This window comes from Passer domesticus, chromosome 6 (assembly GCF_036417665.1).
Source record: "Passer domesticus isolate bPasDom1 chromosome 6, bPasDom1.hap1, whole genome shotgun sequence".
Classification (NCBI taxonomy): domain Eukaryota; kingdom Metazoa; phylum Chordata; class Aves; order Passeriformes; family Passeridae; genus Passer; species Passer domesticus.
Window position 1 is genome coordinate 4,148,213 of NC_087479.1, and position 12,828 is coordinate 4,161,040.

The 12,828-nt window shown below is 39.6% G+C and overlaps 1 protein-coding gene across 3 annotated transcripts in view; it reads right to left on the minus strand.

Annotated features, from left to right (window-relative positions):
* The window catches only part of SYNE2 (spectrin repeat containing nuclear envelope protein 2), a 175,497-nt gene that overhangs the window by 106,596 nt on the left and 56,073 nt on the right, over positions 1-12,828 (minus strand). For all 3 annotated transcript variants that reach the window (XM_064422898.1, XM_064422899.1, XM_064422897.1), the window contains exons 32-43: positions 12,132-12,290; positions 11,268-11,429; positions 8,845-8,946; positions 7,426-7,626; positions 6,319-6,484; positions 5,504-5,616; positions 4,528-4,730; positions 4,009-4,128; positions 3,620-3,908; positions 3,089-3,258; positions 1,428-1,737; positions 575-739 (exon numbers count right to left, since the gene is read on the minus strand). In XM_064422898.1, coding sequence (XP_064278968.1) covers positions 575-739; positions 1,428-1,737; positions 3,089-3,258; positions 3,620-3,908; positions 4,009-4,128; positions 4,528-4,730; positions 5,504-5,616; positions 6,319-6,484; positions 7,426-7,626; positions 8,845-8,946; positions 11,268-11,429; positions 12,132-12,290 — 2,160 coding nt within the window. The remainder of the gene's footprint in view (positions 1-574; positions 740-1,427; positions 1,738-3,088; positions 3,259-3,619; positions 3,909-4,008; positions 4,129-4,527; positions 4,731-5,503; positions 5,617-6,318; positions 6,485-7,425; positions 7,627-8,844; positions 8,947-11,267; positions 11,430-12,131; positions 12,291-12,828) is intronic.

Genomic DNA, 12,828 nt, shown 5'->3' on the forward strand with positions numbered 1-12,828 from the left:
GTACACAATGATCCAAGTTCTGAACAGGTAATTCCTCCCTCACCTCCTCTCCTATTCCTTTTTCCTTCTTAGAGGTATAGCAAGTTCTGAAGGACAGGGAATTGCAGTGATCCATATCTGAGCTATGATTTCAGCTTACAGCAGCTCTCTATGCTCACAGCTACAAGACTGATTTCCACTCTGCCAAAGACCAGAATAATGTCTACTTATGCATGAAGGACACTTCTTAAAAATGAATTTGGCTCACTGAGGTTTTGGGGTTTTTTTTTAATTTCCACACTGGCTAAATTAAAGACACTCACTAATACCAAATTCAATAATCTCTTTCCTCATTATGCCCTGAGAGGAAAAGACCAAAAATCCTAACCAACCAAACTGCATGCTTGAACTTCAGTTCAGCCAATAGTAAAGGTCCTCCCAGAGCATTAAGAGTGGTTTGAGTCCTACAATTATCTCAAGAAAGGAACATTACAGTTTTTATTTCAGAAAAGTTTCATAGCTTTTCAGTTTGACACCATGAGCAGTTCTCTTTTACAAATGTGATGGGCTCCATAATGCAGAAACTGCAACATACCTGTGATTTCAACTGACTTTGCTCAGCTGATGGTTCTTCCATTAATGGACCATCACACTCAGCAAGCTTCTCAGAGACAGTTTCCAGCTCAGTGCTCAGGTCTGTTGTCATATCCTGAACCTGCTGGTGCTCTTGAACAGGGCTTTCCAATGTCTGCATGATGGTCTAGAAACAAGGAGTTTCTAGGATTATTCCACCATTATCTCAAACAATCATCCACAGACTATTACAACTTTTTCAGGACCTCACCAGCACAACAAACTTGCTTGTTTCCCATAAAATATCTGGCTAACCACAGGTTAAACACAAAACCATCTTGCTCTCTTCCCAGCACATCATGGACTCCATCGTGAACAAAATTTTTGTGAATAGCAGAGCAGGAAGTAGAAGGGTTGGCATTTCATATAAATGTACTTGTAAAAAGGATGTTTTCTCTTAAGATGGATGAAACATCAGAGACAGAATGCCACAGAGGGTACAAATGCAATTTGCACTACATTAGGTGAAACCAAGAAAAAGCAAGATGTTGGAAAAGAATCTTTCAGATGTTTTCACAATTCATGCTTCCAAAAGGAAGAAAAGCTACTGTGGCTTGAAGAATGTAAGAGCACATGCTTCATATTACAGCTATACAAACCTGTTTATACAGATACAAAATGTTCTTCACATTTACTTTGGTCTCATTTGTTTTAGTATTTATCCCTCAGAGAGAGAGAGGGAGATATTCCCTGCCCTTTTTCAGAGGAACTTCCTCCACCCCCAGCTTTACCCAAAACCTTCCCACCTGGATGATACCACAGCTGAACAGTGAGAACTGCAACCAACAGGAAAGGAAAGAGAGTGAGGTCCCAACCTGGAGCTGGCTGAGCAGATTTTCATGTTGGTGCTTTAATTCTGACCATTCTGCCTCTGTGAAGCAGGGATCAACAGTGTGACCCTGTAGATGCTCCTTCTGGCTCTTGAATTTGCTAAATTGGGAAGTCAAGGCTTCTGTTTTCTGCAGGAGGTCAGCATAGTTTGCCAGCTGAGCTTGCTTCTCCTCCAAACCAGGCTGAAGAGCAAAAATCTCCTGTTGCTGTTTCTCCAGTTCCATTAGAGCCTGTTTCAGATCTTCTTTGCTTTGCTCATATTGCTCCCTGTTGCATTGAAGTTGCTCTTGAGGGCTAAGAAAAAAATGCTGTGTTTAATAGTGTTTAAAAAACCCAAATATATTGATTACCTAGAAAATTACAAAGTGTGAACAAGTCAACCATTAGAACGAACTTGAGTGTACTGAATCCTTTTTCTCCAGATTTTAAATTACTGATCAGACTGGAGTTTTCAAGGTGATGAAAGACACTGAAGTTATTGCAGATGAACTGGACTTAAATGCAGGACAAGTGACTCTCTTAAACCTTAACCTATAAACCCACAGTTTCTAGCATCTGAGATGTGATGCTCATGCTCTGTATGCTTCTGCTCTTCATTGCAGCAGAAATTCTGTTAAAACAACTACAATATGGTTTAAAAATAAAATATGGTAGTGAATCTGCTTTCCTTGACTTCCCATGACAGCCTCCTGAAAGGGAATGTTCTGTAGAAGAAACACATCACATTTAGTTGGGTGGGGGAGTGTTTTAGAGATACAGACAACAAAACCAGCACACACAATATGGGGTATGTGAGTCCAATCCAGTGATTACTTGCCTGACCTTTACATTCAATTTGTCTTTGTGTGGTTTATAAGCATGCATGCTGATCTGCTGCAAGTGAACAGGTTGCATTTGTCCACAGGAAGTGTGCAATGAGACAGAAGTAACATTTGTATGTTCACATTTAGTGATGGAGCTCAGATATCTTCCAGATGGAACTTAAATGCCAACATTGGAAAATATGATCCCACACAAACAAATCCAAATAAACAGTCTGGATATAATTCTGTAAAGTACAGCAGGGTAATTGAAGACAAAAGCAAAGCTTCATTGGTTTGGGTTCTGTCCCTCAAGATTCATATTTTTTGGCAAATAAACAAAGCAGAGCCTCACATACATGAAGTGTTCTTGCACCAAGCTCCCCATTCCAGCTCCTCACTGCTGTTGCTCCTGTGGTGCATCTGCTGCTCACAAGCCTGATCCTGCAAGGTCCTGAGCATCTCTTCAGGCATGCAGAGCACCTCCTCTCCTGTCTAACTGTGTGAACAGCTCTGCATTCTGCTGTGCTGGATCCAACACAGCCAACACTCCACCTTCCTGAGCGCCTCTTGTGCTGTTTTTACTGAGAGCTCAGTAAAAGGACACAGAAGATTCTCTGGCTATTCATGGCCCCACCAGAAAGTATCTCTGGCTATTCCCCACCTGACCATTCAGGCCAAACTGTGACCTGCCCCTCCACAACTGCAGAAATACAAGTGTTTTTGTGGGTAACTCATTCTACTCCCAAAGAACAGAAAGTAAATTGAATGGATGGCGGAAGAAGAGAAAAAAATCAATACAGCACTAAGTGATCTCCAATGCCTCTTGGCAAATTTCACATTACCTGCTATATTCAGTGGCCAGCTGACAGAGGTTTTCCCACTTTTTCTGGAGCTCAGAAATAGTCTGCTGAACCTCTGGCTTCTTATTTTTCTCATTTCTCAATACAGTGTCTCCTACAGCCACCATGCTCTGTATTTTGGCCTCACCTTCCTCTCTGAGACTTGTGATTTCCTGTATTAAACAAGAAGCAGAAGCAGTGCATATACCATTATTTTTGGTTACAAAATAAAAGATATTACCATTATTCCATTATTTTTTCATACTTTTCACACTTCTGTTCAAGTCTTCTTCTAATATATTACATAGCTGACACATAAACAGATAGATCATCTAATTTTCAAAGTCTGGGATAATTAAGCTGACTTATTAATTATTCTCTACAAAAAAGACCCATATTGTGCTGACAAATTAAGAAAAGCTCAAATGACAAAGCTACAGGCTATGAGCAGTGGCAGTATCTTTTAGGAGGTACTGACTCATCAAGCATTAGCTTGAGGTGGAAGGTGAAAAAGGAATATATTTAACACAGTACCTTTATCTGATTAATCCTTTCATCTGATGGCAACTCACTTCCTTGTGAACTCATTTTATTAAGAGCCTCCTCAAGCTTTTTGATCCAGCAAGAAACATCCTGGGCAAGGTCTTCAAAATTCTGTCCTTCCACTGGAAGTCTCTCAGTATTCCCTGCCATTTCACTGACACGTGTTGTCAGAGCATGGTACCTGCTAATAAGGTTACTGGCTTCTGAAAGGGTTTCATATCCTGTCAGCCCAGCCTCCCCCAAGGAATTTGACAGCTGAGCCAGAGAGTCAAATGGTTTCCTGAAAAATAAAAAAATTAATCAACATCTATTTGTTGTAACAACATGGAACAATCTTGTTCAGAAGACAGTTCTTAGAAAAAGACCAAAAAACCCAATACCTCTGCATTAATAGTGTTTTATAGACATCTTCAAGTTCTGTATCATCTTTATTGACCTCTTTTACTTTTTCCTCCTGAGCAGAGAGCCATTCTTCCAAGGCCATGCTGCTTTCTTCAAGGCTAAAGAAGGTACAAACAGAGACTCAGGTCAAAATAAGAGGCATCATGTGGCTAAAACCTGCTGGCAGCAGGATTTTAATGAAAAAATAATGTTATTAAAAATAACATAACATATGTTATTTAAAAAAAAACCCAGAAATATGTCTGATCAAGCAAAATTTTAAACAGAAGCCTAATTTTAACTATCTGTGTTCATGTTAATAAAATTGTCCATAGTATCAATACAGGTCTGCTATGAAATTGAAAAAACAACCCACATGGAACATATAACAAAACATTTGATTAAAATACCATCTCTTGTAAAAAGAAGAGTTGCTTGCATTCCCTTACGGCTGTTTAATAATGAATCATCTGATACCACTTGTGATTAAAATGTCAGACACAAGATTAGCTCCCTACCTGCTGAGCTGCTGGAGAGAGGCACCAAGCTCCTGCTCCTTTTTCTGACATTTGGAGATCAACCTCTGCAGTTCTGCCTCCTGATCCCTCACACGACTGGTGAGGTGGTTAATGCTTGCTTTGGGCAAGTAAGGCTTCACTTTATTCAGTAAAGCTTTAACCTCTTGGATGTCTCTATCTCTGCCTTCAGATGTTAGGAAGTGCTGAAAAAGAACACAAACACAAGATCCATTTGTCAGATTTGCTGTAGTGTAATAGATATTTATGTTACAAGAGCTTTTCAGTTCCTGTTATCTCCACCAGTATTTTTTTCCCAGCAATTTTAGCTCCTGAAAAAGGATTTATGTTAATTCACAGTTTGCTGACTATTGCACATGTAAATGGAAAAGTTTCTGTTTGTAAAATAAGGAGAAAGAGGAATTGATGACTCGTTTTCTCTTTTCCACAGTACTGGTACACACAGAGACAAGCAACATCCAAATCTAGCACTGACATCACTCCATCTCCTTCTGCTGCTTAACTGTGATTGCTTCTTGCAGATGTTGTGGCTCTTCCATCTCTTTTCTGTTCATTCTGTCTGATTTGGAGAGAAAATCTTGCTACAACAAATTAAATGCAAATTTTTTCACATTTGAGTCCATTGGGGGTCAGAATTTCATGCTACTCTCTACATATTCGACTTTCTGCAGCCTTGCACACTGAAGTACTTGGTCAAGGTCCACTGACCTTCACCAACTACTGTCCTGCCTCTCACTTGCCCAAGCTGTCTGAACTTGAACACTGAGACTTCATTTCAATTCAGTTTTATTTTCATTGCCCTTTTTTTTCCTAATGCTTTAAGTTACATGAGATGTTCTTCCAGCCTCCAGTTATAAAACCACTGCAGGTGGATTCAGTCCCAAGAATAGCCTTGTAGGTGAAAAGAGCAACACTGAAACACAATAGCTTTAGAAATGACAATATTTTAATACTTTACCTTTAGCCTCTGTAGTCTTTCTTCCAGTATGGGTTTTGTTTCTGAGGGCTCAAAGCAGTCCTTCAGAGACAGCTGAGTGCTGCTGAACCAGTCATTAAAATTCTTGCACTGACCTGAAAAAGAAGGTACATTCAAATTTTTTTCATTAATTGCATTCTGTAAAAGAAAATCCTGTTTAACATTAAGATTTCAGACAATTTACAATTACATTTTTCAGTGCCACTGTCAAAGGTTGCTTTTTACTACAGAACATGTGACTTAAAATGCTGCAGCTCTTATTTTTTTTTTTAGTTAACACACACAGCAGTTTGGGTAAACAAGACCTGGAATAGCCTAGTGGAAACTTTTCTCATTTCCACACAGGTTAATACTATTTAAAAAACATTTGAAGATGTGATACTATCTTTGGACCATATTTCCCACCTGTATAATCCTGTGTCTGCTTAAAGCAAAGAGTAATAACACCATTTATTCTTGTAACTAATTTAAAATAAAAAACAACTGCAAAAAATTAAAACATTTGATTTCTGTATTTTTAAATTAAATACTTTGATATTTGTTCCTGAATTATGCTTTACACTTCTTTTATCTAATTTTTTTAAATGCAAAAATAAGAAAGCAAATATTTTTATTCAGACTGAGTGGTTTGCTGGGATCCAAATCAATTTTTCTCCAAATCTTTATCTTGGTCAGAACCCTGAGGCTGTCTGGTATATCAAAGCAGTTTCAGACACCTAAACAATTAATTGCACAACCTTTAAGTCATTGAGCTGGTCAAACCTGTAAAGGTAAATAATTGAAATGTGCTCACTTACGATTCAAAACACCCATAAAGTGATCTTGAAGCACATGTTTCTTGCTATTGAATAAATCAGTGACACATTTAAGCTGCTTATTTAATTCATCCACATCAGGACAATCTGTCTCTTCCTGGAGTAATGCCACAAGGTGCTCTTGTTGCAGAATTTTCTGGTGTATCTCCTAAGGTTAAAAAAAAGCCAACCAAACAAACAACAAAGCAGAAGAAGTTTTAAAAAGTAAGTTTTGAAGGCCAAGCAGAAGTTCACTGTACAAAGCTGCTTTAGTACAAATTAGTTTTGCAAAAGGGTTTAGCACTTTCTGTGTGTCAAAATAATTTCTTAAATTATGTTGGCATTAACAAGGCCACCAGTAGGTAGGTATAAGCACTAAACACTCCCTGTGTACACCTGTATGCACACACAACCCCACAGAACAGATATGTGAATAGTGCCATTGTATGTTCCAGAGCACAGAATACTTACAAACTAATGCCTCAGCTGCTATAGGCATTATTCCACCCCCTAAATTCCTTATTCTGAGTGTCAAGACCCCGTGGGCTGAAAGGTAACTGAGAGGGAGCTAGAATTAATTTAAAACTCTGACTCTCCTCCATGGCTGGGATTTCACTGCCCCAAACACTAGAGGTCTGACACCCACAATGCACCTAATCCACTCACTGCTCCACAGGAGGTTTAAATCTTGCCAGCCTAAGCCTCCAAGCTCGAGTTTCAGCAAATACTTGGCTGAAATTGTCTACTGGGAGCTCCCCTTGCAGCCAGGCCCAGGTGGCACAAAGGCATCCTCTGTGTATTACCCAGCCCTGGAGAACAGACAGTCCAAACACACTCTACTGCCTGAACACATCCTGGGTGGCAATATTGCTGTTGTGCCTGGGATTAACCATTTCCAACAGCTGCAAGGGTTAAATATATCTGATAATTTCAGGAAAAAGAGGCTTTTCTTCCATGTTTCTGGCAGCTTAAAGGAACATTCAAGCCAGGCTCTTCACTTGAATGATTCCAGCAGTCTACAATTTACACAGGATGAACACTTATGAACACTTGACCAAGAGAGAAATTATGAACAAATGTATAAAATACACACAATCTGAGGCATGCTACCTCTAATTTAGTAAAGATCTCTAAGGTGTCTGAAGGAGATAAAGCTTTGAGGAGTGATTCAGTCATTCCAATCTGTGTCTTGGCCAGATCAAGGTCTCCTTTCAGCTCTGCAGTATTCACAGTGAGTTCACTGGTCCCTCGCTTGGCTGACAAGAGCTCCTTTATTAGCTCCATTTTCTGCACAACAGATGATCTGATGACCTTAAAATTGGAAATAAACATATATCAATTATACTGGATTGATTTCCCAGAACATTACAAAAATCTATGAAAGACATAAAAAGAAATTAAGTGGCCTGAAGTCCAGATGTTTCAATTACAGTTTGTTTTGATTTGTTTCCCTCCCACTCCAGAAATTAAAAAACATTTAAGTACTGATTTTCTGAGGAGGAGTGATCTCAGCTCATCTTTATTAGCAGTTTTACTGGTGCTGTTTTATTTTATTTATCAATCTCTCCAGTACCTACTCTGAGCTTCAGCTGCCATGAAAAAGAGAGTTGCAGCTCTCTCTGTAGTGATTCCACTAGGGGAAATTCCCTACAATAACCCAAAAAAAGGCCAGCAGAGAGGTTGGGAGCTCTGGCTTGAGACTATTCACTAAGAAGCAACAGGTGCTGAACTTCATCCTTGACTTGCATGAGGCAGCAGCTGGGTGGGATCAGGTGGGAACGCCACCCCAGGGACTCAGGGTGCTCTCGAGGAGCACAGCACACACAGCACAAGGTTGCTGAGTCCTTCCCTAAGCTCCTTAGATCACTTTACCCAGTGAAACTCCTCAGAGTTCACTGCCTGCTGAGGATAAACACAGAAATAGCTAAACAGGGTCAAGCTCAAGGTGCATTTGACAGACACTGTGAGAGGGTGATTAAAAAACTGCTTCAGGAGCAAGGGAAGTTAACACAGTCTTAAATGAGAATTTGTTCTTTGTTGTGTGAAGCTAACACAGAAAGATGAGGATTTCCTTGTGATACCCCACAGGAAAACCTCACTCTGTGCAAGAAACTCCACATTACCAAGCTACATTGTCCAGGCAAAGGTAAAGTTTGAAATGGACAGTCGGTAAAGCTGAGTTCCTGGGATCCCCAAAAGGGTGATGAGATCCATTGTGCCCTGGTGCTGACCACCAGCTAAACACCAGATATCACTGATATCAGCCTCTTTGGGCAGGGCCAAGGGCCTAAAAAGGCACAGAAGTAGAGAAAAACCTTTGTGTTTAAAATGACAGGTTTAGTTCTATCAACCTTTAACAGCCTGAGAGATACAACAAATGAAATACCACTTCCCACTGGCGACAAAATGCCTCCAACTCTCCTTGAGCAGATATAAGTAAAACCAGTAATTGATTGTGGCAAAGGCAATACTAGCAGCAGGGCTATAGTAAGGAGGACTGGTGTATCAACTGTAAAAGCTTCTCTGTACCTGTAGCTCCAATGGAGGTTCATTACTATTCAGAAGCTCTTCTATCTCAGCCACCGTGCTGTCGAATTTTTGGAGCTTCTGCTCTTGGGCTCGTAAGCATGCCTAAAGGTGGAAAAAACACACTGGTAACTGTGCTTCCCTCCAAATTAATGCTCTGTGTTTATTTTAGAAAATTATATTATTATATTAAAATATTATTTTTATGCATTTTGGCATATTTTGTCACTATTTTTTAATTTCCTGATTTTCATTTTAGCAATTAAGCATTTTTTGTATTCGAGTCAGAAACACCCTGTTTCTCAGGCAAAGCAGCTGATAATGCAAATCTAGCATGTATTTAAGAATCTTAATTATTTTACTTCAAGTAAATTTGCAGGAGAATAATCTTAATTTTGCATTTATGTCTTGCAGCTTCTACTAAAAGGGATATTCTCAGATGCCATAGATTTCAAGTCAAGAATTGGCATCCTGATGGCACGTGCTTTGGTATGGAAGTGCTAAATTATAACACAGGCTGTAAGCACTTTTTAAATGTAAATCCTTTGCATATGAAAAGAAGACCTCCACTCATTTGAATGTATTTTGGAACAAGTCAGTGATTTGAAGGTAAAATACCAGCTTCAACTTATGAACAGGATAATGACATTGTCTCATATTCCCAAATCGATATTCCAAGCTCCCTGGGGACAAAGCCTTCCTTTTGTAGTCTCTGTAAAAGCAATCATCAAAACCCACTCATGTGCTGCAGTCCTCAAAAGAGTTTGCATTTGCATACAGGCTACAGGGGAAAGCAGAACTTCTCTCCCATTTTTTTATATATACTGAAATCATCCTTAAATACACAGCCCAATAATCCACTGCTCTGCTCTTTCGTGACAGGCTCCCTGAAAACACCACACCAGTGCTCACAAAGGACCCTGGGTTCCGACCCTGTGTAACTTGATACACATTGCACCAGTTGGGGGTCTTTTTGGAATTAATACCAATGCATAGATGGTTCAGGATCAACAAAAAAAGAGCAATAATAAAGTGATAAATGAACCTGATGCCCTCTGCACTTGGAATTGTTTTACAAAAATTCGAATGCATTGGGTACCGTTTTCTCCTTCTATTCTGCTTTATAATAATTGCTCAGGGAAACACGGTTCCTGTGTCTCCTGCCCTCTTCTCCCTCCTCTTTTGAGACTTATCTCTCACAAGAAAGCAGCAGAATAACCTTACTGTAGCCACCTTCAGAACAGCCCTTCCTAAGGAGGAGAAGAGTCACACTGGGGGCACAGGCACGTCACGCTGAACTTGAGCAGTTTCCAGGTAACAAAATGGCCCTAAAGATGCATTTTCCAGCTGGTGCATTTTTACTGGAGCCTCCAGGGACCTAAACTACTCCAGGAAAATTCTGACAATACAATGGTAGAGACAACAATGATGTGACAAAAGATCCACTGCTGCACAATGGATATGCCACAGGTTCCTAGTGAAGATCCATACAGAAAGAGCACCTTGGCTTTTCACTTCCCTGCAAACTAAAACAAATGAGCAGTGCTAACAGTAGGTGGAAAGCTGCAAACAACCATAATAAAAACCAGGCTGTCTGTAGCTTGTAAACACTGAGGAAAAACTGCCTGCAATTTTTCAAACAAGAGGATATGTGATGTATTTATGTCTCCATCACTCAATTTCAAGTAGGAAATTATTTTTACTTATAGTAACACTGGTTATGACCACAATGAAGTAGCACAGCTGATGCATTGTGGCCCTGAAGTTAGAAATTAAAATATTCACCCCCATACATGAAGCTTTCAATGGCACAGACCTAGTGCCATGTGTTTTTCCACCCAGCTGCACCCTGTTACCAAGAATTAATATTATAATCTGTGCCAAAGGGGCACAAACAGCCCAGGTGCAGCCCCTGGAAATGCTCTGCAGCCACTCTCTGCTGAGGCTGCAAAAAGTTACAGTGAGGAACACACCAGGACAGGGGGAAAATAAACCACCTCTGAAACCTCTCCTTGAGCTGTGCTTTGCCCAGCTGTCCCAGAGGCTCCAGCATCTTCACTGACAGGCCACTTCTACCTGGAAAACTAATCATTAGCCTATACACACGCTCTTATTTCTTCTCTGTGCACTGCTGCACTCCAGGCTACAGCCTCACAGGCCTTCTCTTTGCTCCCTCTCTGGACAGCATTTGCAGTGTTGCATTGATTGAAAACCATTTACTAGACATATACACTATGTGTGCATTAGTTTTCCAAGACCTATATCCCCAAATAAAGGCAACATCCTTAGTGCAACCACCCATGCAGACACAACTGCAAATGTTACAACTTCCTCTCCTGGTATTTCTATGCAATGTGCAGGTTTATAACCCAAAGCCCATATCACTATAGTACAAAGGAAAGGTAAAAAATTGCTATTTAAATTACCTTCAACTGAGTGAGGTTCTCCTCAGTCAGGCAATGGTCTTCTGCATTCTTGAGCTCTTCGTTTGCCCAAGCTTCAATTGTGCCTGATAAATTCAGGAGTTTGTCCCACAAAGCCTGAGCTCTCCCCAGATTATCACAGTAGTTTTCGGTCTTTTCATTGATCTACCATTAGATTGACAGACAGAAAGCACACAGAGATTTCAAAAAATGTTGAGTTATAGTCTAAAAGCAAAAGCAGCACAAGAAAATTGAAGCAAGATGAAACCACCCACAAAAAACAAGAGCGGCAAAGGGGAAAAAAAAATCTCGTGTCTTCACAGTGAACTGGTCATGGAGAAGATACTTAAATCCCTGCCACACATGTCACCAAACATACCAATCACAACAGCAGCTTGCCAGTTTTAAGGCAGGTTTAGGAAGGAGCCTTGCTCATTAATGTTCATCTACTCCCAGTAAATACCATTTAATCTCAGTATTGATGCACTGCTTAGATCGACAGTGGCAAACATTTCCCACCAAAAGCACCAGCACTGTAATTTTCCAGCTTTGTCTCCAAAGTCTAAATCAATAGAAGTTGTTATGGAAGCTTACAGATTCATGCAGAAAACACAAATATTGCCTTTTCTTAATTTTCTAGAATTATTTACTGCCAAGGAGTACTGACAATAAAAAATTACCTGAGAGATCAGAAACATTACATCCCTAGATACTCTGCAAGCTTTGCCCTGGTAAACACTTGGATTTATCTCTTAAGAATCTCTGCCATATTGCACTTAATTTATTCGAAATATTACACCCACATCAGACTCAATTACTATAATGCATAACAGATAAGACCACCCTGATAATTTACTTTTTACATACATCCAGCCATCTGTCCACAATAATGTTAGCCTCATTCTCGAACGGAGGCTCCTCAAAGCTTCTCATTTTATTCAGATGGAATTGCAGGTTTTTGCAGATCTGATTTATTTTGTCTACATCTTCAGAGTGATCATTAAATTCCTCTTTTGCCTCTTCAATCTGTGAAAAAGACCACATGGATATCTGTGAGCATATTTGCTTATGATTGTTTATTCAGCAAAATATTTTTAAACTGATTTGCTGGGGTATTTTTGCTTAGAGAAACAACAGCATTACATAAAATAATCTATTTTATACAATATGATGAGAATAGGAACACATTCTGTGTTGTTATATCCCTGCCATGCTGATGGGAATATTTCCCTGTTAGAAATCCATATAATTGTGTTATTGGCTGCAGAACAGCTGAATTGGAATATGGATGATTTATTTCTAAGATAGCCAAAACCACGGTTTGCTTTTCAAGTCCTAAGTGCCAGACCTAAGGGGACTGTCCATCCACACACAGAACCTTGATTACAGAAATAAACAATGCAGAGTGTGATAATCATCTGAGATACTATTACAACTGCATTCTGAACCCCAGGCTTTGAACTATTTACAAAAAAAAAAGCTTAAATCCTACTTAAACACAGACACTGTCAAATATGTCACTGCCAGAAAATGAAATGTCTCTTTCTCCTACTTTCTACTTAAA